Below are 27522 nucleotides of genomic sequence, written 5' to 3' on the forward strand. Positions count from 1 at the left end.
ATTTTAATATTTTTTAAACTTTAAAAATAATTTAAAATTTACGATTTTTATAAATTAATAAAGTCTTTATAGCGGCTTGCGGAGAATACGTAAAAAAATAACTTTTTTCCGTTCTCTTTTTTCGATCGTAATAATTTAAAAACCTACGCATAAAAGCTTGCCCTCGATCCTTTTTTATTTATTTAATTTGAGCTTTTTACTAATATATATATTAATTATATTTATTATTTATTAATTTATTTATTTATTATACCTATTAATATTAACTACTTTAATTAATATTAAATATTTTATAACCGTTAACGTGGTTTACTATTACGCGACGCATATCACTTAGCGACGCACCTTTTTTACTTCTCGACCCTTTTATATAAATTAATTTAACTATAACGTTTAAAATTAATTAAAATTACTCGCTATTTAATTCCTCGCTTAATTTTATATCCTTTTTATATGTTTACGTATTATAACCTGTTTCGCCGTAAACACTACAGCGCCTTTTACCGGTCGCCTTTCGCTTTGACGAACCCTTATTTTCACTTTTATTAGGCGTTAAACGCTTTTTTTTTTTACTTTTTCGTTTTATAGTTACTAAAATTCTTTAATAGTAAAGGCTTTTTTAAACTAAACTCGCGACTTTTTAGCTCTCCGGCGCTTAAAAGTGCCAAATTAGCCTCCTTTAGTATATATATTTTATCGCGTATAAGGGTTATTTTATAAACTATTTTAATTATATTTTTCGCTATTTGGTTTACCGTATTTAAAATCGGCGTTAAAAAGCTTTTTTAATAAATAGATACCCTTTTTTTAATATAAGTAGAGTACTTAGTTATTTATTAAGGGTTAAACAGCGTTTAAGGGTTATAAGTATTAGCCGTCCTTAGACGAGATAAGTTAAATATAGGCGTCCGGAGACGTATATTTAACTTATTAATTATTTCGTTAAGGTTATAAGGTATTAAACTAAATACGTTAAATCTAGATTTAATGTTAGCTTCCGTAAAAACAGTAAAATACGCGGCTTTAAAAGCAATAAAAAACTCGAGTTTAATAATATAGTTTATAAAAACCTTAATAAATAGCTCGATTTTTTCGAATAAACACGTTTTAAAAGCGAATAAAGTGTTATATCGAAAGGTTAAAGTAAATGCGATAAATAAAGAGGCATACTAATAGTAATAATATCGTTATTTTAGTAATATACTTCGAATTCGGCCGAAATATAGCTCTCGTAGCCGTCGAAAATTAAAAGGCGGTAGCGACCCTTTGTTTACGATTTAATATGTTTATCGAAGTATTTAATTTAGTCTAAACCTATCTCGTTATTAGTCTAATTATTAAAAATCGGCTTAATTACTTAATTACCTAATAAATCGGTTTCGCGAGACTAATTCGCGAGGTAATATTAATTTTAAACGATTAAAAACGGCGGAATATACTAGCCCTACGAATTAATATATTTAATCGCCGTTGCCTATTCTCGATTATTAAATTAAACCGACTTCGCTTTTTTACGCCGCTCGGCGCGTATTACGACGAGTATTAACTCGATTATACTTATTATAAAGCCGGTCTCGTCGAAATTCTAAATATTTTCGTTAACGATCCCGTATTTCGCCTTTATATTCGCGATTAGCGTAAACTAAGTAGAAATAATTTTAAAATTTTTATAAAAAACTTTTTAATAATCGTACCGACGATTTATTTTAGTCTTTAAATCCGGGTTACGGTCGATAAAGCGCTTAACTTAGTATTTATTAACGCGGTCGCCGCCGCGTAACGCGGTAAAGAGATTAACTATATTTTTATACTAGCGAAATTAGGAGGTATCCCTTAAATATTTAGATTAATTATATATTTACGAAGTATCTCTTTTTTAATTAAATTTATTTTACGTCGTTTCGATCAGATTTCGCGTTTTAAAGTTCAGCCGTAAATTCGATAGCGTAAAATTAATTCGGATATATTATAAGTTTTTATTATTACTCTTTAGTTTATTTAATTCGGTCCGTTTCGTATCGCTTAAATTATTAAAACTATCCGATCTTTTTAGGATTAATTAGGCATTATAGTTATAGAGGTATTACGCGTTAAAGTTTAATTGTATTAAAATTAAATTAAGGTGCGTCGCTAAGTGATATGCGTCGCGTAGTGGTAAACCACGTTATAATAAATTAATATTTAATACTTTATATAAAACTATTTATAACGTGGTTTACTACTACGCGACGTATATTATTTAGCGACGCACCTTAATTTAATTTTAATATAATTAAACTTTAACGCGTAATACCTCCACAACTATAATGCCTAATTAATCCTAAAAGATCGGATAGTTTTAATAATTTAAGCGATACGAAACGGACCGAATTAAATAAGTTAAAAAGTAATAATAAAAGCTTATAATATACCCGAATTAATTTTACGTTATCGAATTTACGGCCGAATTTTAAAACACGAAATCCGACCGAAAAGATATAAAATAAATTTAATTAAAAAAGAAATACTTCGTAAATATATAATTAATTTAAATATCCGAGGAATGCTTTCCGATTTCGCTAATATAGAAAATATAGCTAATCTCTTTACCGCGTCGCGCGGCGGCGACCGCGTCGGTAAACATTAAATTAAGCGCTTTATTAACCGTAACTCGGACTTAAAAACTAAAATAAATCGTCGGTATAATTATTAAAAGGCTTTTTACGAAAACTTTAAAGTTATTTCTACTTAGTTTATATTAATCGTAAATATAAATAGCGAAATATAAAATCGTTAACGAAAACATTTAAAATTTTAACGAGACCGGCTTTATAATAAGCATAATTAGGTTAATACTTATCGTAATACGCGTCGAGCGGCGTAAAAAGGTAAAATCGATTTAGCTTAATAATCGGGAATAAATAACGACGATTAAATATATTAATTCGTAAGGCTAATACATTCCGCCGTTTTTAATCGTTTAAAACTAATATCACTTCGTAAACTAGTTTCGCGAAACCGATTTATCGGGCGACTAAGTAATTAAGTCGACTTTTAATAATTAAACTAATAACGAAATAAGCTTAAATTAAATTAAGCATTTCGATAAATATATTAAATCGTAAACGAAGGGTTATTATCGCCTCTTAATTCTTAATAATTACGAGAACTATATTTCGGCTAAATTCGAAGTATACTATTAAAATAACGATATTATTACTATTAATATACTTCCCTATTTATTACACTTACTTTAACCTCTCGATATAGTATTTTATTCGCTTTTAAAACGTGCTTATTCGAAAAAATCGAGTTATTTATTAAGGCTTTTATAAATTATATTATTAAGCTCGAGTTTTTTATCGCCTTTAAAGCCGCGTATTTTACTATTTTTACGGAAATTAACATTAAATATAGATTTAGCGCATTTAATTTAATACCTTATAACCTTAATAAGGTAATTAATAAGCTAAATATACGTCTCCGGACGTTTACACTTAACCTATCCCATTTAAGGACGGCCAGTACCTACGACTCTTAAACGCCGTTTAACCCTTAATAAATAACTAAGTACTCTACTTATATTAAAAAGAGGGTGTTTACTTATTAAAAAAGCTCTCTAACGCCGATTTTAGATACGGTAAACTAGATAGCGAAAAATATAATTAAAATAACCTATAAAATAACCCTTATACGTAATAAAATACATATATTAAAAGAGGCTAATTTAGCATTTTTTAAGCGCCGGAGAGTTAAAAAATCGCAAATCTAGCTTAAAGAAACCTTTACTATTAAGGAATCTCAGCAGCTAAGTCGATGCACCCCCTTACGCTTACACCCCTTAACGGTTATCGGCGAAAAATAAAAACACCACAAGTAATAACATAGTAAATTAGTCTATAGAAAAACAACGAAAAATAGTAAAAATATAGAAATAACGTTATTCTATTTTAATTGAATTAAAAGCCTTACTTTCCGTATTAAAACTTAATTCCAGTGTTTCTTATAATAATACCGGCGAAGTTACACGCGCCGGCGTATACGAGCCACTTATATTCTCCCTTTTTGTTTCCTTTACCTTTATTATCGATATATACTTCCGGTTAAGGTCGAGGATAAGTCTTTTCCTTTTTTTTTCCTCTTTTTTTTTAAATTAGCCTTTAGCTAAGCCTTTTCGTGTTAAAGCTGGCCGATTTAACCGTTTAAAGAGTTTAAGCTTTTTTAAAGTTTTCGAAATAGTACCCTCCGTGTTACGTTATTAAATCGCATATTATTATTCTTTAACTTTTCGGCTAAATCTTTAATCTACTAGGAGTTAATTAGAATGGCTAATGGAAGTGCCGTATATTCGGCCTCCGGATCCGGTGTTAGCTTCTTAGCCGGTTTTGCCGTTTACGAGGCCTCGAATTTTCGGAGCCGAGAGTTTAGGGGCTTATTAATATTACGAGGGAAAATGCTAGCTGTTTTTTATTCGCCGGCGATAATATATAGCTTAAAGGTAAAAGTTTTAACCGCCGCGTAGTACCTTAAAAACTTTTTTTACTTATTCTTATATTATTAAGCCCTAGGCAGTGTAGTGTAACCTCTCGGTGGTATTTCTTTTTAAATATACTAAACACCTTTAAATTTAAGGGTTATAAGAGGTGCGACGTGTAAACCGGAAAGAAGAGGAGCTAAATTTTATTCTCAATATACGTTAATAAAAACTCCTCGGTTAAATAAAAAACGTAGCTATTTAATATAAAAAAGCGCTACTAGTCGGCATTATCGGGGGTAGTTTAAAAAAGGAAGGTTTATTTAAATTATATTAACGCCAGCTCGTTACTCGTTTAGCTTTTCGGTAACGCCGCGAAGGTCTAGCTTTTTATTTAATCGGTAAGAGTATTATTTTCCTCGGGAAACTATTATAATTAAAACTATTAGCCTTTAAATATAATTATCGGCTTAATAAACTAGTTATCGGCATTAATTATTTTTACTATAATTATTTATTCTCGGTTAATAAAACTTTTAACGATAACTTTTCGCATTTCGGCAGGGCCGATTACTATTTAATTACTGCCGGCACCTAGCTATATATTAACTTCGTTACAGTTTTAAATAAAGGCCGGTAAAATAAACTTTAAGAAGTCGTGCTTAAGCCTTTTAAAAAACTCTCGGATATTTTCCTTAGAAATATTGTTAATACGCCGAAAATTTATAATATATAAAAGAATAGAATTTAAGTAAGGGTAGCGCTTAAAAAATTTATTAATCCAGCGTTTTTTTAGTATATAATAACTTTCATTAGCCTTAAGTATACGTTAAGCAAATATTTTAAGGTAGATATATAGTAGTGCGACACCTAATGAAACCTGTGTAAGAGCTTAAAACGTAATTCGAGACTCCTCTACCGGAATTAACACTTAGAGCGACTCATTTTTATCTTTTCGAGTTAACCGGCCTTTTATCCGAGCCTTTAAAATCGTGCGGTTAACCCGGTGTTTTAAGGCGGCTATATTAATACGCGCGCCGCGAGAAACGTCTTAAATCGCACGATTAAAGTTTAACTTACTTACTATAGCGTTAAGTATAAAAAGAAAAAGAAAACGAAAAGAAAGAAGTAATTTAATTAAAAGTACAACGAAAATTAATTTATATACAGTTATAAAAAAAGGTGGTGTTAATTAGGGATAGTGTTTTTACCTATGTCCGTTGAGGGGTGTGAGCGTAGGGGGTGCATCGACTTATAAAACGAAAAAGCAAAAAAGAAGCGTTTAGCGCCTAATAAAAATAAAAATAGAGGTTCGTTAAAGCGGAGGGCGACCGGTAAAAAGCGCTGTAATATTTACGGCGAAACAGGTTATAATACGCGAATATATAAAAAGAATATAAAATTAAGCAAGGAATCGAATAACGAATAGTTTTAATTAATTTTAAGTATTGTGATTAAATTAATTTATATAAAAGGGTCGAGAAGTAAAAAAGGTGCGTCGCTAAGTAATATACGTCGCGTAGTGGTAAACCACGTTATTTATACCGAAAATTTTTAATCGAAAATTTAAAATACTTATTAAAAAAATAAAGTAAATCTTAATATTTTTAACTTTTTTCGCTATAATAAAAGTAGAGGGAACGGGGTGCTTACGCACCGGTTCTAGCTTTACTTAGTCGCCTTATATATATAGAGACTTAAGCCCCTTAAAAAATATTATAAGATAAACGTTAGCTTTATCTTTTATTACCCCCTACTTACCGTTATTATTTAAATTCGTGCACTTTTTACATTCGCTTTTTATAAAACGTATTAAATTAATTATTATTTTTTATTTAGAAAAGTAATCGATAAAAACGATAAAAAGTTTATTTAAAGATAATATAAAAAACGTTAAAAGTTTATTTAATAATAAACACTATAAAAATAATAAAATAAAAGAATTAATAAAAAAAACTCGAAAAAGCGAATAAAAAAGCTAAAAAATAAGCTTAAAAATACTAACTTAAATAAAAAAAAGGGGTGAAAAACGTAAAAAAGGGTAAAAAAACCAATTATATTAATAAACTCTATTAGTTTAATATAATATACATTAAAAAATTTAACTTAAAATAAATACAGTTTAACCTTATACTTAAAAGGATCTATAACGTTATTAAAGATTTTATATTAAAACAATAATTAGGGAATTAATTATAAAAGTGATTAAGGTCATCACCGTTCGCGCAAGACCTGGCGGGGACAGGTATAAAGCATGTGACTGTTTCTAGGGGAAGTCAAAAGCTCTACATTGGATGCGTAGTGTCGCACGCAAAAGTGGAACTCCACTAAAGCGTACGGCAATAGTGGCACATGTACTCAATGCGACACGTAGTAAGCTATTTCTGCAATGCTGCGGTAATAAATGGTTGCATCGCGATGGACATTTCCATGACGAGAAATGCAAGGGTCCGATGCTGTGGAAGATCAAGAATCCGGAGGTCTTGAGCGGCAGCATTAGATTGGTTGGAAAGTGACAACATACGCTTGTCGTTAGTTTGTGTCGTCATCACCAACCAGCCTCGTGACGTTGGTAGCGGGCAAACAAGTCCGGGCTGAAAGACAGGTGGGCACCGCCAATATCCTTGCGCATAGCTATTCGATCGAGAAAGCGATGCAAAATCAACAAACCGAATAGCTTCGATCGATTTCGATAGTCAATTTTTTCTTGGACAAGATCTACCAACGCGACGGAAATTCCGATGGCATATGAAGCAGATATCAGACCAGATGCCGACGATGTTCTACATCAGACCGACAACTACAACGATGGCCTGAGTTTCAGAGGGCCCAAGAACCACTTGAACGCACGCATCGTTGCCATCTCGGATGCCGATGTCAGGGGCGTTCACCAGACCGAGAAACATGTCGAGGCCCTTCCGCAAACGGCAGATCTGGGCTGGAACAAGGATGCCGAGGACATGCCCAACTCGCTGATGGAAGGCATGAGTAACGACGATTACTGGGTTCTCGTGCGACGGTTTGATAACGTACGTACGCGCGGTCTGAGGAAAAACCGAACGCTTTGCTGACCAATTACACAGCAAATCTTCACGCTCAAAGAGACGGTCAAGCCCCTGGCAAGTGGGCTGGATTTCAACTTGGCAGAAGGGGCCGCATTTGAGCCCAACAAGCTGAGGAGTCAATTCGAGAGACTATACATGGGCGTGGTGAGCTTCAGTCATCGCATCCCTACTCCATGGCTTCACGCAAGGAAAGTGGCTGCTTTAATGCTCATGGCTGACGACATCTAGCTTCTGGGTCTCTTTGGCGGCATCAAGCATGTCTCAAGGTTAAGGTCCTGGCGGGAGCCGAGAAGGACAGGCGCATTCTGCGCCGTGAGTTGCTGCATGCGACCAAACCCTCGAGCACACGCTGACCCTTCCAGGTCTACTTCCTGGCCTGGCACTTCAACATCATCGCCACCGTCCTCACCGCAACCGCCATGGCCCTGATCGCCTACCCCCGCGCCCGCGCCGCCCTCTTCCCGCCCTCCCCGCTGGCGATGGTCGACTGGCAGAGCGGCGGCATCGCCAAGCCGCGCGCCGGCGTGCTGGGCTCGGCCGACACCGCGACAGGCGCGCCGCAGACGATCAAAGGCGAGGCCGTCGAGAACGAGGCCAGCAACTTCGTCACGGGCGTCGCGGGCATCGCCATGAACGTCATGACGGCCCAGGAGCCCGGCGCCGAGCCCGAGAACCTCGACGGCGAGTCGCACGTGACGGACGACCTGCCGCAGCCCAACGAGGCGACGACGCTGATAGCGACGGCGAAGGATAAGTCGGCCGGCATCAGCAAGCCGTCGCACGATAAGACGAAGCGGCCGGTGGAGGAGGCGATGTGGTCGAAGATGCTGCCGCTGTTGAGGGTGCTATGGGTGATATCGGATACGTGGGAGCGCTTTTCCAAGTACGTCTTCTCTACTCGCACAAGGTAAAGCCATGCTAACGATCCTACAGTGCACTGAGTCCGGTACCGCCCTTTGTCAAGGACAACCACCGCTTCCAAGTCGCCGCCTTGCTCGCCCCCGTCCTCATCGGCTCCGCCCTCGTCCCCGCCCACGTAATGGCGAAGCTCGCCGGCCTCCTCTTCGGCATGGCCTTCTTCGGGGACCCGTTCATCAAGGCCGCGACCGGTTGGCTGCACCAGAACTACCCGGACTGGCAGACGCTCATCTCCCTGGACGCCACGATCCTCAAGGGCGTGCCCAGCAACGCGCAGCTGACGATTGCCCTCCTGCGCCGGGCCGAGGCCCGCGACGGGCCGCTGCCGCCCGCCCCGAACCCCGAGCAGAAACGGACGACCCGACCCATGAGCGTGGACGGCTCGACGCTCGACACGCTGGGCGCGGACGCGCCGCTCGGCGCGACGCGGGAGGAGCTCGAGGAGTGCATGGAGGTCGACCGGGACCGGCTCGACCAGGCGGGCGGGCCCGACTCGGAGGTCAAGGCGATCGGGGGCCACAAGACGTCCAAGGTGCTCAACTTGCTGAAGCACGGCCTCAAGGGCGGGGCCAAGGTCGCGCTGGCCGCGGACCGGGTCCGGGCCAAGGCGGGCCGGCAGGGCGCCCGGAACCGCATCGGCACCGTGCCCGCGGCGGCCAACGCACAGGAGCCCGACGACGACGGGCCCACGACCTTCACGGCGCGGCACGACGGGAAGCAGGGGAGCGTGCGCATCAGCGCCGAGGGCGTCGTGACGTTTGAAAATTTGTGGAGCTGCTACGTGGGCGATATTGTCGAGCTGCGGAAGCATAGCGGGCTCGGCAGCAAGGTCAAGCTGGCCGTCGGCTGGGCCATGGAGCGAAAGATCTGGGACGCCCTGGAGATTAAGGACCGCAAGGGGAATGCGTACTTGCTCACGGCGGTGCCTCTTAGGGATCAGCTGTTTGACAGGCTGTGCGCCATGGGAGGGCAAAAGTGGGAGATTTGGTAGAGTACATGGAAACCTGGGCAGGGAAATCTAGGGGTAACCTTGGATGCAGCTTGTGGTATGGCGCGGCAGACCGGTTAATGTAATGCGTGGAAGAGATTCAAGAGACGCATACAATGATACATGTGGCGTCCTGGCTCTCGGTTTGTTTCACTATATATCGAAATGATTAACTCAAGGGATTATGGTTCGAAACGCATGCGTACGGCACAGCCGCCGGACATGGCGTTAAGATAATGTCCGACCATACCCCTGACTCCTTGTAACTGTTCCCGTCATGTATTTACAGAAGAAGTAAAGCCCCTGCGTCTGTTAGAAATTCAAACGTATTGTTGTAGTACAATATGGTGATTGGTAATCAGGTGCATATACGACGCAACTTGCATAGGTCTATTAAGCCCCATTCGCTATGGATTAGTTGGAGTAGTAGAGCCCAGCGTACCTCTCGTGTTCGGTGTATGGCGCCATGGGGCATATCATCCGCGGAGTATCGTCAACGTTGCGTAGCAAGAACGAGAATACCCGAGCCCCGTGGGTACGCGCGCAACGGAATATTTGATAGATTTGAAAGACCGAGTCTAGGAATGAACGTTCTTATATCGCGGCAGCCATCTCGGCGTTAGGAGAGTGTAAAACAACGACACAATCAGATTGAGTGCCATAAAGTAAAAACTTGGACATTCGGACAATTCTCCTACCTAATTATTACCTATAAAGGGGCCTGCCCAATCGCAATAATACGAGGGAAGATTAAAACGTCCAGAGACTCAGCAAACCAATTTCTACCAGCCAACCTGATTGTTCGCTGTTTGCAGCACTATCATCTGATACGATATTCTGATATTAATCAGCCCAATAATACCCGAACAGAAGCAGAATGGATCCAGCCGGCCCCTTCGGATTCCCTCCCGCTACCGGCGCCAACTTCACCCAGACAATCCACCAGAAAGTGCCCCCAGCCCTGAAGCCCAGCGTGCAACCCCTCCCAACCCCCTTCGTCGTCGCCATCACGGGCGCCAGCGGCGGCCCAGGCCGCGCCGCTGCCGAGGTCTTCGCGCAAGCCGGCGCGACGGGCCTGGTCCTCACCGCCCGCTCGATCGCGGGCCTGGAGGAGACGAAGCGGATCTGTGAGAGAGCATCATCGTCAACCAAGACGAAGAACCAAAATCCTCTCAAGGCCACGCTCGTAGTCGGCTCCGTAGGCAACGAAGCCGACGCACAGAAGCTCGCCACCGCGGTGCGAGACGAGCACGACGGCCGCCTCAACATGCTCATCAACAACGCGGGCGTGGTGTCGACGGACGAGTCGGCCTGGGGCCCGTTCGATAAGATCCGGCCGGACCAGTTCGAGGTTCCCATGCAGACGAACTATGTCGGGCGGTTCCTCACGATGCAGGCGCTGCTGCCGGCGCTGATGGCGTCGCCCGGGAAGGGGACCGTGGTCAACGTGACGAGCATCTGTTCGCATTTGACGTCGCCGGGGCACGGGGCGCCGGGGTATAATATCTCGGCACTCGCGTCGAACCGGCTGACGGAGATGGCGGCGGAGGTGTATGCCGTGGACGGTGGTACGGGGCCGGTATTTTACTCGGTGCACCCGGGCGCCGTGGCCACCCATATGCCCGTGGGCGCGTCGAAGGAGCTGTTCGAGGCCATGTGCACGGACGAGGCGGACCTTTGCGGCGCCGTCTGTCTCTGGTTGGGTCGAAACCGGCCCGGCTGGCTCAATGGGCGCTACATCTCGGCGACTTGGGACATGGCGGAGTTGCAGGCAAGGAAGGACGAGATCGTGGGGGCGATAAGTTGAAGTCTCGGATGGTGCTTTAGAGTAGTGCCCATTACAATATGAGTCGGAGGAGCTCGACTTGAAGATGGTCTCTTCGACTTGGTGTAGTTGGTCAAGTAAGTTCAGGGGGTCAAACCATGTTGGGTGGTGGTGTACTGTACATTCTTCAGTATGTAAACTGCTTACTGTCTATTCCGGCTTTCAGCCCACATGGCCTTCGCGTCCCCGCATTCGGTGAAGTGCGCCAAAAGGCCCTCCAAGGAAAACATCCGTTCACGCGGTGCCCTGTCTCTTTCTCTCATCCCTCTCAGCACGTGGCCGCGGAAACACCCTTTGCAGAAGACCCCGGACTCGGACTGAGCCGCGTCCGCGCCGCGCCACGGGAGCGCCGTACATGCCATATGGCGTTTTCGGAGCGCATCGGACCGCCTGGCGTCTGCCGCGGTGAGAATTTCCGGTTCCCGGGGCGGCTGCTGGAAAGCTACCCCATGCGCTGTCAATGCTTCGAGGGCCTCCTTTACCGCGATCAGGTGTTTGGGCCGCTCGACGTAACGGCCGGGGACGGTACGCAGCGTTGCTTCCTGAATGTGCGGCCTCGCCTCGCCCATCTTGACGTCTGTGACCTTGCAGAAGGTGGCTGTGCCCAGCATGCGCAGTTCCTCCGCGGTCCGGAAGCAGGGGAAGCAGCAGCGTGTAGCAGACGGCAGAAAGAGGAAGCCCCCAAAGAACGCGCCGCATACCGTACAGTCGCGCGTCGTCAAGACGCGATACAGGTCCATAATAGTAAAGCGGTTGTCAAGGTTGCCGCGGAGCAGGCCGCGCAGACCCTCCAGACCATGTGTGGCGACGACGACATACTCCTTCAGAAGCTCGGTACATAAGATTCGTGCGCGCCGATTGACCTGGCGGAACCGAAAATAGGAGAGAACGTCGAGATGGGGATGCAGCAGGGTATGAGCTCCAGGGGTAGCCGCTGGTCTAGGATGCCAAGACTGGCGGTGGGCGGGGTGCTGAAGGCGGCCCGAAGTAAGTCCCTAATCGCCCTGGTCTCAGCTGGGCTGGTACGTACAAACACGCAGAATGTCTTCTTTGATTGGGTCTACGGGGGGTTGATGACATCGTTCTGATTTCTCGACGTCGGGGTTTTACAAGAGATGGAGATAAACTTGGGTGTAAGACTCGCCGGCCTTCGGGGTTTGCAAAGGCCGGCATTTTCACCAAGGTAACACCAACTGCAGCCCCTTGCATCCGTTAGCGCCAACACACCAGTAAGATGCAACCCCTATCGGCTGCCCCCCCCTCAAATGACATACCTAAAATAGATGTAAAAATCAACAACATCAGCAATAGATAGGTCAATTGAACAACGCACACTGCATTTTAAGGCCTGTTTCGGCTGGTGCGCACTATAATAGAATCACCCTCACCACCAGCTCGATTTACATCACTTTCCACCACCTCATCGGCGCGCCTTTTCGGCCTTTTCGGCCTCTTCTTTAGCCTTCCTTTTTTAACGTCCTTTTGAACCTCCCTAATGTTTATTATATATATAAAGCCCTTATTAGGGTCCTCGTTAACCTTCCTCTTTTTTTAAGATTTTATTTTCTCTAAATTTACCTCTAGACCGGCTTTTTTCTACTTTAACCGGCCAATTTAGGCCGTTAAATTATTAATACTCTTACCGAGTTTTTTCTATAGTAATCTCTTAATTAAATTACCGGTAGTAATATTAATACTAAGTATCGTAGCCCCTAAATCTTTAACCTGCCGGCTGTTTTTAAGCGTCTCGATCTTTCTAGCCTTCGGTTTAACTAGCTAGCGCGTATCCTCGGCGGCGATGGCCTTATCGATAGCTCGTACTATATTAGTGTAACGAAACCTGTTATTTATCGGCTTATCGATATTAAAGGGGTAAATACTAGTTATTACTTATTTATTAGCGATAACTTTAAAGGTAAAGGTTACTTTACGTCTTTTAGCCCAAGCTCGAAAAAAGTCCCTTTTTTTAACGTAGCTATTATTAATAACGGCGTATACTAAGTCGAGCTCTTTTTAAAACCTTTTTTTAAAACCCTAAAACAGCTAATATTTAAGGGCTGGAGTATATAAGAGCTGTGTAGTGGTAAATAAAAGAGCTATACTTTAGCTTTTAACGCCGCTAGTATAAAGTTATTATCGATATAATTTCTATATTTATTTAAAATTAAGAGCTTTTATTAATTAGGGTTATTAAGCTTAGTTAAGGGGATAAAGATTTTTTTTAGCTATTTTAAGGCTATAGGATTAGAAATTTATCTTTTTAGTAACGCTTTAAAGGCTTAGTTTTTATACTCGCAGTTAATTTTATTCTTTTTTTAAAAGAACTATTATTACTAGACCGATTAGCTTTTAAATATAATTAAAGGCGGTAGGATATTATTAACAGTATTAATATACTTTAGAATAATTACTTACTCGCGATTAGCCGAGTTGTTCCGCATTAAATTTTAATAAGCGGCAGGGCCGATTATTATAGTACCTTTCCTTATCGTTATTACAGTTTTTATTTTATCGGCGTTAAATTTAAATCGAGGGGGTATATTTACAATAATAATAGTGTTAAGCCGATTAAAAAACCCTTGCACGGCCCCGTTTAATGTGTATGTAAAGCGCCGGAAATTTATCGCTTTAATACGCACGGTCTTAAAGGCCGGATAATATTTTAAAAAACGGTGCACTTATCGCTTACCGATAAAGTAATCGACCTTTTTTATAAAGAGGATACGTTGGGCATATATACGAAAAAGTCGATACGTAAATGCGTAGCCTAAGTTAGCTTAAAAAAGGCTTATTTAGTTAAAAAGGTCTCTTTCGTAAAAGTGAATAACTGCCGAGTCTTATCCTGCTTTTTTTTTAAATATTAACCCCTGAATCGGTTGCGAAGGGTGCCCCTGTTAATGTTGTAGTCTTTAGCCGCACGGTTAATACTTCCGCCGGCCAGCACGGCTTGGACCGCTTGGGCAATGCGAGCTTCTTTAATTATATTAGTGGTAGTGAAAAGAGGAAAAAAAAAAGAAGAGATTAATCTACTTTAATTAATAAACGAGTGAGATTTAACCCCTTTATATACTGTTGTTGTTGCTCAGGGGCTCTAGAATCATCTGAAATCTAGAGGGGTTATTTGAGGGGGGGGCAGCCGATAGGGGTTGCATCTTAAGCACTTGATGAGGTCAACTGCTCCCATAATGGCTGCCGCATTTTATCACCATCCCTGACGCCGTTCCTTGAAAGTAATGTTCTTCACCATAACAACACTATCTTTTTTTGAGTAGTTTTATTTCCTTTGCCCAGTCTCGCGGGTTGGTGTTGGCCATGGAGTCTAACGCCCGCTGGTACATGCTCGCCGTGGCGATTGTCGCCTACTACGCTACCCTTGTCTTCTACCGTCTATGCCTCGACCCTCTGGCTCGCTTCCCCGGTCCCAAGTTGGCCGCCATATCGCGCTGGTACGAGGCCTACTACGATCTGTTCCTGGGCGGGAAATACACATTCAAGATCGCAGAGTAGCACAAACAATACGGTAGGCTGTCAGAGATAGACGGCTTAAACACCACGCTGATGCGCAACAGGCCCTATCATCCGCATTAGTCCATACGAACTGCATGTAGCTGACCCAACATTCTTTGAAACGCTCTACCGCTTGGATGGGCGTTGGGATAAGTATTCCTGGACATATGATGCATTTGGGCCCCGCGACGGGGAGACGCATGCCAATTGACTACCGCAGCTGGACTTGGCAGGGTCATATGTACTGTATTCCGGAAGCCACACAGCAACTTGACTGCCAGGTTTGGATAGATAAGAGACTTGTCGTGTTGGTGACAGGCGTAAGCCCATTATTCCGTCTAGCGTACACCACTGGTTATTCCATTCGTGTATATATACGCACCACAGTGCAGTTCTCTTTAGTCTTTTCTGGCTTTCCTTTAGATGGCACTTCATCCATCAGCTGACACTCTACCGTGCAACAGGAGATCTCGTAGTTTATTTCAATCACGGCCTACTTCCAGGGCCGAGCGACCCAAACGAACCAATTACGCACACCATCAACAGCTTCCACAATGAATCCTGCCACCCCCGCCTGTCCCGAGGACAGCATTCGACTGATTGTCTTCTCAGAGCCGCCATCCAGGTCCTTGGGGAAACCCGAGACGACGACAAATTTGACTGGGAACCCATCACTTTTGCCTTCACCCATCTTGGGTGTCCTGGCAACTCTATTTGCTGGTGTCAGCATAGCTCAAGCCATTGTCTTTGCAAGAAAAGGCTATCGAAAAGGCAACCAACGAGCTATTGGCGAATGGGCATTGAAGGCGAAGAGCAAATTGATCTGGAGTGAGATGAACTGGCACCACGCCACCCAAACCCCCATTTTCCTGTTCGATTCTCTCATTTCGTGGGAACAATCCGAAGATGAAGTCTATTATGAAACCCCCTTCCAATTCACAGCAACTTGGCCTGCATTCTTTTCTGTGACAGGACTGATCGCCTTGGAACCACCGACAGAAAGAGATGGCCTCAGATCGGTGTCTACTGAATATCTACCAGACGACCTTGTTGCCGCACCTGCGTATGCCCCAGGTGGTGCAATAGTTGTTGCGACCGCGATTTTAGGGGTACGAAGTCAGAGTTTCGGCAAAGATCTAGGGAATATTGACATTGTTGGTCGTGATTTCCAGTTCGATTTCCGCCATAAACCAGACTGTCGGGCACAGCTCACGATCTTGCCAGGGGCGTTTAGAACGGCAATGCAGTACACTCATGGGAAAATTCATATCAACCAGACACGAAACAATGGCCACGCAGAAGACGGATCCGATAAGTTCATGAGTCGAATGAAGAGGCTATATCAGAGCATATGGGACGCCCGACAGTCCAACCACTTATGATTGCAACTCCAGCCAAAAAATATCAAGTTGCACTTCCTCTTGAGCCCATGTATTTTGATGGTCCTTTGCTTCGTCTTGAGTCACTTGCTTTTCCTGGCCTGCCGGTATGAGTCGGGGAAAAAGGAAGAAGCAAGAAAGTTGCAAGTTGGTAGAAGCGACTCGTCTAAACATCCCTTACGTGACATGAGTAATCATGCTGGTGTTGGAAAAACGCTGTTATTCCATTGAAAGAAGTAATTACTCTATAAGACCTAGACGTCGATGGATAATTCCGCAATTTGTACTAGAGTAGGCCCAGACTTATATGCTCACGGTATCACTCGTAGCCGCTAACCATCTTGTCCACTGTTTCTAAACCTTTCCGGCTGTAGCACCTTAACTATCCCAATTCTCGGTGCTGATCACGTCTCGGGCGTTCGCCCCCAGATCCAATAGTAGCTTTATCATTTCCTCGCATCTACCCACCTACTCTTCGTCTTCTAGACCACCTATACGACCCTGATCGAGCGTCTGACACGCAACGAGAATAGGAGTGCAGCCGTACGTGCAGCCGCTGCCGACGCATCTGTCCTGGTGGTGAATACCCGCCCCCGGCCGCTCTAGTAAGAACCGCAGCACCTCGGGCTGCTGCCACTCAATCGCGCGGTGCACCAGCTGCCGGTGCCACTGTCCCGCGGTGGGTCGCGAGCGGTCCCAGCCTTCGCGATAGTCGCCGTCGGGGTAGTCTGCGTACTTGAGCCGCGCCTCGAGGACGCCGACGCTGCCGAGCTTGATCACGACCTCCCAGGGCATCCCGCCCTGGGCGCCGGGTTTGCCGTGCACGAACGGGAGGGTGCGGTGGTGCGTGAAGCAGTGCGCGGCGCGCAGGTATGCCTCGAACGCGGCTACGTCGTCTCGCTGGATGACGTCGTAGAACGTGCGGTCTGGGTCGTCTGATCCAACGCAGCAATGGTTGAAGACGGCGTCGTCCTATTCCAGTTTATTGTTGACGATGGGCGAGCATGCAATTAGGTGCTCTTGGCCGGGCTCACACATGACTGTATACTTTGAGTTATGTGTATACGGAATGCGTCGGGGTGGTGGTGTTTAGTGTTCAACTATCGCAAGCTTCTACGCGGACGCTGTTGTCTTATAGAGAGGGTCTGATTCCGAGGTTATTGTTCAACAACGAACTTCATCTACCAATATCCCGAGGGTCAAGGATTGAAACTGGCCCTGGTTGATATGTGGTTCTTGTTGGACGAATTGGGCTCGCCGAGTTGATCAACCGACCGGATCCACAGGCTGTGAACAAGAGCTCACGGCGAGTGGACCCTGATAATAGGTCTACAAGGGTCCCTTCGGCAGCACATCCACAATCTCGTACGACGACCAGTGTGGAGGTTGGCCAAAAGTACGTATTACATATAGTATCTATGCTCATAATCCATGAAGAAGCTCACGCCGCATACCGCTTAGGTCTGTCAATATTCTGACAGCAGGCATCCAAGTGACACCAAAGGCGTCTGCATCAGGGCACGTACCAATAACGACTACAGTTCATCGTGGCGCTTGTAGGCCTTCAGAAACTTCTGCAGGTAGTTATCAAAATCGGTGGCAGAGTGATCCTTGTAGTAGACCGGATCGGAGACTGAAGGCCCAGAGCAGCAGAAAGACCTTCCTCCTATCTTGCATGTCTGGGGAACGTTCTTGGAGTATGCGGTGAAGATATCAAAGCCATGCTCCTCGGCGACCATGATGGTATTTAACGGGCAAGAGGACGTGCATAGTATACCGTGATCGGCCTCTGTATGAGTAGTACGGGCATACCATTCGCAGTTGGTGAAAGCCTCAGGAGCCGCATCGCCTTGGCAGCAGTAGCTACGAGTTTTGCCACTGCGGCAGTTTTCCATCCCTCCCGATCCCGTCGAGGATGATACGACAAAATTCGGATACCCAGGCGTACAAGTGTCATCATCGTCCTGACAATCACTCCAGTTACACTTAGACCACGGCGCGGTGGAAGGAGTCGCGTCACAGCAGGCCGCTTGGTGCCCGTTGTGACATGCCCTATTGGTGCTTCCTACCTCGACCTGACCGCTGGCGCACCCACCCTTGCAGTTTCCCGAGGGCCTGTGACCGCTCCACTGACAGGTGGGCACGGGTGAGTTATTCGGACAGCAGAACGTCCGGACCGAGCCCTTCGGACATCCAGTCCCATCGAACATATGCTCGTCCCTGTTGCCGTCCCGTCGCACATGAGTAAACCCATTCCCGCACTCCTCGCCGCAATTGCCCCACCGGCAGTACTTGGCCTGTGGCTTCTCAACAACGGGTTTATTGTAATACTCCTTGCCGACCCTGAGCGGGTTTCCCAGAGCCTCGGCCAGACCATACGCATTGGTCCCCATCCTATCGTCGTGGCTGAGCGCCCACACCATAACGCCTCCGAGGCACTGCGACTTGGCGAAATCCCCCTTGAGCTTGAACGTGTCTTTGTCATCGAAGGAGACCCACTGGTCAGTGCCCCACGCGATGGTCTTGACCGCTGCCTCCTTCCAGAGGACGGGTTCCAGGCTCTCCTCGCGGATGATTTCCGCGATCTCCGAGTTGAGAAGAATCCCCGTCTGGCGCGAGCACTGCCCGGGTTCTCCCCGGAAGCGTAGACGCAGCCCGGCTTGCTGCACGCCGGGTCTGTCAGGGTGACGGAGCGGCCGTAGAAGGCTAGGCCCAGGGTGACTTTGGAGGAGTCGATGCCGTTGCGCCAGACGAGGTCCAGGGCGGTCTCGATCTCGGTTAGGTTCGTGTGCCCGTTGAGGTGCGCTCCATTCCACTCGTCGCCAATGCCCCAGGCGCCGTGGAGGTCGTAGCTCTGGAGGTTGAACCAGTCGACGGGCGGCTCGATTGCGGCGAGGTCAAAGTGCTGGAGGTAACGAAAGCTGGTTGGTATCGTGATCGAGAGGCCGTACCCATAGTCATCGAGCGATGATCTCAGGTTAGAGAGGAATTTGGGGAGGGTTTCAAAGTCTTCGGGACGGCCGTTACGGTTGGCGGCGACTGGATACTCCCAATCGATATCCACGCCCGTGAAGCCGTAGGTCAGCATGAATATCGCTAGGGAAGAGAAAAAGACATTTTGCTGGATAATGTCGGACCGTGCCAGGTCGGAAAGGGTCGTGGGAGTAGGCTTGTTCGCGTTGTCGAAGGACGAGCGGCCGATTGACAGCCAGACTTCCATTTGAGGTTCTCGAAACTTGAGGGAGTTTAGCGTTTTGTATAAGGCCTCGTCTCCGGCCGCGGCAGGGATGACTTGGAATGTCTCGGGGTCGATGCTGGCAAAGGCAAAGTTGATGTGGGTGTAGACTCCCTGAGGGACCAAGAGTGGCGGCATGGTATTACAGGCCTATTGACTGTATTAGCACACATGTTTCTTCCATGTCACGTCACACACTGAGCTCTCCTGAGACGCGCTGTATAGGAACACCGAAAGCTGCTCACCCTAGTGTTAGACCACGCCTCGTAGTACCCGACAACGCGTTTGATCTTATGAGAGTCAACAGAGCAAGAAGGCCGCTCTACCTCTTTGTTGCCGCAGCAGCCCGTGTTGCATGGTGTGCTGGCGTCGCACTCTGAGGCAGAAACTAAGATGCTAGGGTTGCCTAGAAGAAAGAGGATGACTGTCCAAAGTCGAATAGACAACATAGCGGTATATAAGCCGCTGTCGGCTCTGTATCAGCTCAGGGTAGACAGAAAGAGGAGAACGAGCAGGTTGATGGTCAATGGAGAGGAACTGAAATGTTCAATGCTGCTGATTTTATCGATTGCTATAGCACTGGTTGTTTATATTTGACCTTAAGGGCGATTTTAGACTGGCAGATCCGTACATTTGGACTTAGTCTCGGCCAATTGCGGTGCGGAGAACCTACGGCGTGCTACTTTGGGTATAATCGACCCAGGGGTCTTGTGGAGGCGTTGTTTCCTCATCTTATCCGAACCACAATCATGGCCCAGGCAGCTCCGCGACCACTTATTATATCCGCTTTAGCCCAAGTCATGATCCACCAGCCGCCGAAGCAAGGTCCAACTGTAGCCTATCGGGACACCACCACAAAGAGCCGAACCATAAGACCCAGCGGGTTGGCAAAATGTCTGATGTTGAATCGGATGTACGGAACGCCCCGAAAACGAACTCTTTCCGCATTCAGCTCACCGTTCGCAAATTAAGAAGCCTTTTTCAAAGATCTGGTGTCACTGCTACTTTTACCACGACCCGATTCTCGTACGTATTAGTCCCGAGGTGATTGCCCGTTTTAACGCGACCACGAGCACGCTTTGACCTACAAACATTGCTTTATATCTGGGCAATTTACTTCCGTGACCTGTACTTGGTGACCACAACTTCTACATCCAATGGCTTTGTCAAGGACGTCGCGATACTCCCGGGGACCTCTCGGCTGGATGTCCACTGTTGTAGTGCTGGCCATACTAGCAAGCGCAACCTTCGACTCTCGTGGTCCGATTAGAACCTTTAGCCCTACCATTAATGAGCACGGGCATGGTTCGCCGCCTCGAGGCTGGACTTTGTTCGAGGAAGGGACGCTGAGCGCGGTGGGCCTCAAGAAGGAGTGCGAAGCTTCGCTATACCAGCAGATCCAATGCGACGCCAGCACAAAGTCGTTGACCACGCAGAAGTTTGACGGTGGCGATAAGGCCGTGGTTGACCACGCTTGTACCGATGGCTGTTCTCGCGCCCTGCAAGCTCTGCACATCGCCGTGGACACCTCTTGTGGCGCGAAGGCTGAGCTGGTGCCGGGTATGCCAATCCTTGATCTCGTCGACAGGCTATGGTATAACTGGAACCAGTCCTGCTTTGTTGACCCGGACTCGGGCAAGAATTGCAATAGTAAGTCAGCAGCCTCTTCTTCACACAAGTTCCTAGGAAGGACTGACCAGATGACCAGACATGATTGCTGAACTACCGGATGTTGATTATCTGGCTGAGCTCTCAGATTCGGATATCTGCTCTCACTGCTTTACCCATAGTCTTGAAATGATGCAGGCCTCCAAGTACCCATCAGCTCACGACGATGAGTTATTTAAGACGCAGTACAGAAAGTTTGCAAAGAGTGAGTGTGAACGTTTTTACGTTGGCTAGGTATATCTGTTGAATAGTCACTGATGGATCCAAACCAGGATGTAACCTACATGTGACCGACTTCGAGGCCACCCCAAGCGTCTTCAACTCACCTCCCAGCGCACCGAAACAGCGAAATTGCGTCTCGGGTAAAGCATACGTGGCAAAGGAAGGCGATACGTGTGATTCCATCGCCAGCACCAACATGGTCTCCGCCGCCACCCTTTTCTACACCAACCCGAACATCCTAAACTGTTCCGCGGTGCAGGTTGGTGCGAGGCTGTGCCTTCCGCTCGCATGCGAAAGAATATGGCGCGTTCAGCCTGATGACACATGCAGCAGCATTGCGTTAGAATCGGAGGTATACACTCAGGACATCATCCGCTTCAACGCGCAGCTCAACCAGGACTGCTCCAATCTTCAAGGTGCCGATCCGTCGTGGGGGTCCGTAGTCTGCACCTCCATACCCGGCGGGAAGTATGCCGGAATCCCGGCTTCGGACTGGCGTCCAATGGAGGGGGCAAGCGGCCGCGGCTCAGGGTATTCGGTTGCTAAGGTTTCCCCGCCACATGGTGGCTCGACCCTCGCACCCGGCACCACGCTAGAGTGTGGTGCCTGGTACACGCATGACGGCAGCAGGGAGTGCGTGCAGATTTGCCTGGCAAATTTCATCAGCATCAAACTGCTAATGGCCGCCAACCCGTCGCTTGGCTCGTCGACGTGTGACTCGGATCTCATACGGGGCGAGACCTACTGCGTCTCGCCCCTCAGGGGCTGGGACAGGCCATCTCGCCGGCCCCGTCCGGCGGTGGCATAGCCAGTGTGAGGCTTGAGTCTTGGCCAAGAAGGATGGCTTACGATCAACGTACCGGGAGCTTCCTTTACGAAATTTCTCTTCTCTACAGAGACTCGGCTTTCAGGCTCACGCAGTGATGGGCCGCTCGAACAGTAATATGTAAAACAATCACCCCTGCAATCTGCTTTTTGCCTTCACATATCGTCGTAAAGTCGTGTAAGAAATGAGAGACGTTGGCCAACAATAGGCTGCACTTGATGATCGCTGTGGGATCAGAGAACAGTTACCCGACCGCAACAACATGAAGAAAGTCATTCCTCTACTCAACAAGCTAGCTCTCCTAACAGTTACTTGAGAGATGGTTTATACACCCTAAGAAACTCCTCCTCAGCCTCCGTATTCTCCCGTCCTAAGACGAGGGCGACGCTGGACTCAGGGCTCGCGGTGGCCCAGTCGTCTAGCTCGTTGCGGCGGGCCTTCTGGACTAGGTCGCCGAATTCCGTCTTGAGCTGGTGGTCGAGGCCATCGAAGGCGATGATCCATTCGATCGGGGGCCGGTCAAACCAGAAGGCCAGGACGCGTTGGACATCCGGGTTCCCGTTTGCCGCGCTCATGGTGGGTCGGTCTGTCGCGACGGAGTAGAGCCTAACACTGGAATAACAGGCTATTGGAGTTGGTAATTTGAATTGGAATACCCCCGTGGTGCGAGAGACGTGGCGTGCAAGAAAACCCATAGCAAGACAGTACGGTTCAAAGATACGAGAAGGAATCGAGGGGAGGTTTAGCTGTATTACTTTGCTAACCAGTTGGTGGTTGCAACCCCTGAAATACTAACCCCGCACTAATGCAAGGGGGCTGAATTGAGAAGTTAGAACCAACAGCCAAGCATGGCCTCAATACAACGCTTGACTGATTCGTGAGCTGCCCTGTCTGATCGAGCATTGAATTGACATTGTCTATAGAACTGGAATGAAGAAAACCTAAAATTAGGCATATAGGTAGAACTGTACTGGCCTTGCGGGGCTATTCGGATCTTGACTTTTTTTGGTTTTACTTCTTAAATTATATTAGCGCAGGCTAGTAGAAATAAATAATTTAAAACTAGTTATATAGCGCTACCGGTAGTATATACGAAATTAGCTAGTTAAGTGAAATTGAAATATATTAGGCTAGAGAGGAAAAAAAGGAAGGAGGAAAAAAGGTTAGCTTTATTATAATGCGAAGGGTAAGGTAGTAATATATAGGGCACTATATCGAGCAATTAATTAATTTACGTATATCGGCTTTAGTAAAGCTTAACTATATAATTACCCCCCCCTTTTAAAAAAGCGCGCCTCGAGCTTTTAATTTAATCTCTATTATTTAGTATAATTTAAGGTTATTTATAATTAATTAAATCCTATGGATTTTAAATAATTTTAAACTAATCCTTATTAAAATAATATTCGATAAGGTAAATATTAAGATTATATAAGCCCTTTACGGCCTTATTTAATTTTATATTTATCGGCTTTAAATTATAGGCGTTAATAACGCTAGGATTTATTTTATTAAATTACTTATTTCTAGCTTTATTATTCGATTAAAATATCGGATTAAGGCTTAATTTAATACTTAATTTATAATAAAGCTTAATAAAGTTATCGTCAGCTTCGAGTAAAGTATTAAATTATATTTTACGTTTATTAAGCCGATTTTAAAGTTTAACGTTTAATACGTAACGAAAAGTTTAAATACGCGTATCGTTTAAAATAAATGAATAATCGAACTCGCTTATAAACGTCTCTTATTTTATAAAAAAAAGGCTAAACTATAATCGTTTTAGCGTAAGTTTTAAAGTTTTTTTTTAGTACGCTTAATTTTAAAGAAATCGGTGTAAATACGTATAAATATTTTACCTATCGATTTATAATTCTAAGTGTTCGTATTAATATAATAAGTGAAATATAATTAGATTATACGTTCAAGTTTATTTTTTAAGCGCGAATATTAATAGCGGCGTTATTAATAAATAACGTAGTTTACTACTACGCGACGTATATTATTTAACGACGCACCTTTTTTTACTTCTTAACCTTTTTATATAAATTAAATTAATTATAACGTATTAAGTTAATTAAAACTACTCGCTATTTAATTCGTTACTTAATTTTATTTCTTTTTTCGTATATTCGTATATTATAACCCATTTCCCCGTAAATACTATAGTGTTTTTTACCGGTCGCTTTCCGTTTTAACGAACCCTTATTTTTATTTTTATTAAGCGTTAAACGCTTCCCTTTTACTTTTTCGTTTTATAATTACTAAGAGTTTTTAATAATAAGGGCTTTTTTAAATTAAACTTGTAATTTTTTAACTCTTCGGCGCTTAAAAAGTATTAAATTAACCTCTTTTAATATATATATTTTATTACATATAAGGGTTATTTTATAAGCTATTTTAATTATACCCTTCGTTATTTAGTTTATTATATTTAAAATCGATATCGGAGAGTTTCTTTAATAAATAAATACCCTTTTTTTAATATAAGTAGAGTGCTTAATTATTTATTAAGGGTTAAACGACGTTTAAAAGTCGTAAATATTAGCCGTCTTTAAACGGGATGGGTTAAGTATAGGCGTTTAAAAACGTATATTTAATTTATTAATTATTTCGTTAAGGTTATAAGGTATTAAATTAGATACGCTGAATTTAAATTTAATATTAGTTTCCGTAAAAACAGTAAAATACGCGGCTTTAAAAGCGATAAAGAACTCGAGTTTAATAATATAGTTTATAAAAGCTTTAATAAATAGCTTAATGTTTTTCGAATAAGTACGTTTTAAAGGCGAATAAAGTATTATATCGAGAGGTTAAAGTAGGTGCGATAAATAAGGAGGTATATTAATAATAATAATATGGTTATCTTAGTAGTATACCTTTAATTCGGCCGAAATGTAGCTTTCGTAGCCGTTAAGAATTAAGAGGCGGTAGCAATTTTTTATTTATAATTTAATATATTTATCGAAATACTTAATTTAGTCTAGGCTTATTTCGTTATTAATTTAACTATTAAAAGTCGGCTTAATTATTTAATCGCCCGGTAAATCGGTTTTACGAAATTAATTCGCGAAGTAATATTAATTTTAAACGATTAAGAACGGCGAAATATATTAATTCTACGAATTAATATATTTAATTACCGTTACCTATTCCTAATTATTAAGTTAAACCGATTTCGCCTTTTTATACTACTCGGCGTATATTACGATAAGTATTAACCCGATTATACTTATTATAAAACCGGTTTTATCGAAATTTTAAATATTTTCGTTAACGATCCCGTATTTCGCCTTTATATTCGCGACTAATATAAACTAAGTAAAAATAAATTTAAAATTTTCGTAAAAAGCCTTTTAATAATCGTACTAACGATTTATTTTAATCTTTAAATCCGGGTTATAATTAATAAAGCGTTTAACCTAGTATTTATTAACGCGGTAAAAAAACTAACTATATTTTTTATATTAAGGAAATCGGGAAATATCCCTCGAATATTTAAATTAATTATATATATACGAAATACCTCTTTTTTAATTAAATTTATTTTACGTCGTTTCGGTCGGATTTCGTGTTTTAAAGTTCGGCCGTAAATTTAATAACGTAAAGTTAATTCGAGTATATTATAAGCTTTTATTATTGTTTTTAATTTATTTAATTCGGTCCGTTTCGTATCGCTTAAATTATTAAAACTATCCGATCTTTTTAAGATTAATTAAGTATTATAGTTATAAACATATTACGCGTTAAAGTTTAATTATATTAAAATTAAATTAAAGTGCGTCGCTAAATAATATACGTCGTATAGTAGTAAACCACGTTATAAAAATAATAATATTATTACGCTTAATATACCTCCCTACTCCTCTTACTTGTTTTAACCTTTAAATATAGTACTTTATTCGCTATTAAAGCGAGTATATTTAAAAGAAATCGAGCTATTTATTAAAGTATCGATAAACTATATTATAAAATTAAAGTTTTTTATTACCTTTAAAGCAATGTATTTTATTATTTTTACGGAAAATAATATTAAATCTAGATTTAAAGTAATTAATTTAATACTTTACTATTTAAATGAGGTAATTAGTAAATTAAATATACGTCTTTAAACGTTTATACTTAACCCGTTACGCCTAAGAATAGCTAGTACTTATAACCTTTAAACGCCGTTTAACCCTTAATAAATAACTCGATATTTTACTTTTATTAAAAATAAAGTCTGTATTTATTAAAAAAGCTCTTTAACGCTAATTTTAAATATTATAAACTAAATAACGAAGGGTATAAACGTAATGACGTATTTAATAACCCTTATATACGTAAAAATTTATACCTTATAAACGATTAATTTAACCCTTTTTACACGTTAAAGAGCTAAGAAATTATAAATCTAGTTTAAAAAAGCCTTTACTATTTAAAAGCTTTAAGAGCTATAAAACGAAAAGGTAAAAAAAAAGCGTCTAGTGATTAATAAAGGCGAAACTAAAGGTTTATCGAAATAAAAGGTAACTAGTAAAAGGCACTTCGATATCTATAAAGAAATAAATTATAATACACGAATATACGAAAAGGAAATAAAATTAAATAATAAATCGGATAACGAGTAATTTCAATTAATTTAATGTATTATAATTAATTTAATTTATATAAAAGGGTTAAGAAATAAAAAAGGTACGTCGTTAAATAATATACGTCGCGTAATAATAAACCACGTTAATAAATTAATAAAATACGCGTTAATTAATACATTAGTTATTAAATTTTATAAACGTCGTTAAATTATAACGCTTAAAATTAATTCGAGTTTAATAATAAAAAATAGATAAATAAAGCAGCGCTATGTACATATTAATATCACTAATTTTAAGGATTTGGTTTATAAGTAAATCGCGTAGATTTTTAAAACGGTTATAATAGCTTACGCTTTAAAGAAATAGCTTTAATTTTATAGTAAATTTAATAGGTAAATAAAAAAAAATAACCGTTTCGAATTAAACTAAAACAAAAAATAAAAAAATAAAGCTATAACGTGGTTTACCACTACGCGACGCATATCACTTGGCGACGCACTTTAATTTAATTTTAATACAATTAAACTTTAACGCGTAATACTTTTATAACTATAATGCCTAATTAGTCCTAAGAAGATCGGATAGTTTTAATAATTTAAACGATACGAAACGGACCGAATTAAATAAGCTAAAAAGTAATAATAAAAGCTTATAATATACTTAAATTAACTTTACGTTATCGAATCTACGGCCGAATTTTAAAACGCGAAATCTAACCGAAACGACGTAAAATAAATCTAATTAAAGAGGAGGTATTTCGTAAATATATAATTAATTTAAATATCCGAAGAATGCCTCCCGATTTCGTTAATATAAAAAATATAGCTAATTTTTTTACCGCGTTACGCGGCGGCGATTGCGT

General features: G+C 42.7%; 9 protein-coding genes across 9 annotated transcripts; 6 read left to right on the forward strand and 3 right to left on the reverse strand.

The window, feature by feature from the left end:
• Positions 1–7218: 7218 nt before the first annotated feature.
• Positions 7219–9427, forward strand: PG986_013928 (uncharacterized protein; the record flags this gene model as incomplete). Its single annotated transcript, XM_066850150.1, has 5 exons — positions 7219–7482; positions 7537–7662; positions 7747–7830; positions 7881–8401; positions 8452–9427. Coding segments are annotated over 5 exons (1971 nt in total), but the record flags the coding sequence as incomplete, so codon positions are not given.
• Positions 9428–10301: 874 nt separating this feature from the next.
• PG986_013929 (NAD(P)-binding protein) lies at positions 10302–11231 on the forward strand (the record flags this gene model as incomplete). Its single annotated transcript, XM_066850151.1, has 1 exon — positions 10302–11231. One exon carries the CDS (start codon positions 10302–10304, stop codon positions 11229–11231), a length of 930 nt encoding a protein of 309 aa, XP_066694294.1.
• Positions 11232–11340: 109 nt separating this feature from the next.
• Positions 11341–11989, reverse strand: PG986_013930 (Cryptococcal mannosyltransferase 1 family protein; the record flags this gene model as incomplete). The annotated part of the gene is made up of 2 exons (XM_066850152.1): positions 11341–11365; positions 11397–11989. 2 exons carry the CDS (start codon positions 11987–11989, stop codon positions 11341–11343), a joined length of 618 nt encoding a protein of 205 aa, XP_066694295.1.
• A 2572-nt stretch (positions 11990–14561) lies between these two features.
• On the forward strand, positions 14562–14837 carry PG986_013931 (uncharacterized protein; the record flags this gene model as incomplete). Its single annotated transcript, XM_066850153.1, has 2 exons — positions 14562–14752; positions 14819–14837. 2 exons carry the CDS (start codon positions 14562–14564, stop codon positions 14835–14837), a joined length of 210 nt encoding a protein of 69 aa, XP_066694296.1.
• Positions 14838–15310: 473 nt separating this feature from the next.
• PG986_013932 (uncharacterized protein) lies at positions 15311–15990 on the forward strand (the record flags this gene model as incomplete). Its single annotated transcript, XM_066850154.1, has 2 exons — positions 15311–15917; positions 15965–15990. The coding sequence occupies 2 exons, from the start codon at positions 15311–15313 to the stop codon at positions 15988–15990; spliced, it is 633 nt and encodes a 210-aa protein (XP_066694297.1).
• Positions 15991–16043: 53 nt separating this feature from the next.
• Positions 16044–17074, forward strand: PG986_013933 (uncharacterized protein; the record flags this gene model as incomplete). The annotated part of the gene is made up of 2 exons (XM_066850155.1): positions 16044–16071; positions 16746–17074. The coding sequence occupies 2 exons, from the start codon at positions 16044–16046 to the stop codon at positions 17072–17074; spliced, it is 357 nt and encodes a 118-aa protein (XP_066694298.1).
• Positions 17075–17670: 596 nt separating this feature from the next.
• On the reverse strand, positions 17671–19819 carry PG986_013934 (glycoside hydrolase family 18 protein; the record flags this gene model as incomplete). Its single annotated transcript, XM_066850156.1, has 3 exons — positions 17671–18798; positions 18858–19520; positions 19616–19819. 3 exons carry the CDS (start codon positions 19817–19819, stop codon positions 17671–17673), a joined length of 1995 nt encoding a protein of 664 aa, XP_066694299.1.
• Positions 19820–20527: 708 nt separating this feature from the next.
• PG986_013935 (LysM domain-containingprotein) lies at positions 20528–22068 on the forward strand (the record flags this gene model as incomplete). Its single annotated transcript, XM_066850157.1, has 3 exons — positions 20528–21020; positions 21079–21243; positions 21290–22068. 3 exons carry the CDS (start codon positions 20528–20530, stop codon positions 22066–22068), a joined length of 1437 nt encoding a protein of 478 aa, XP_066694300.1.
• Positions 22069–22394: 326 nt separating this feature from the next.
• On the reverse strand, positions 22395–22661 carry PG986_013936 (uncharacterized protein; the record flags this gene model as incomplete). The annotated part of the gene is made up of 1 exon (XM_066850158.1): positions 22395–22661. One exon carries the CDS (start codon positions 22659–22661, stop codon positions 22395–22397), a length of 267 nt encoding a protein of 88 aa, XP_066694301.1.
• Positions 22662–27522: the final 4861 nt, after the last annotated feature.

The sequence above is a fragment of the Apiospora aurea genome, assembly GCF_038362705.1.
Source record: "Apiospora aurea strain CBS 24483 chromosome Unknown utg000009l_segment0_segment0, whole genome shotgun sequence".
NCBI lineage: Eukaryota > Fungi > Ascomycota > Sordariomycetes > Amphisphaeriales > Apiosporaceae > Apiospora > Apiospora aurea.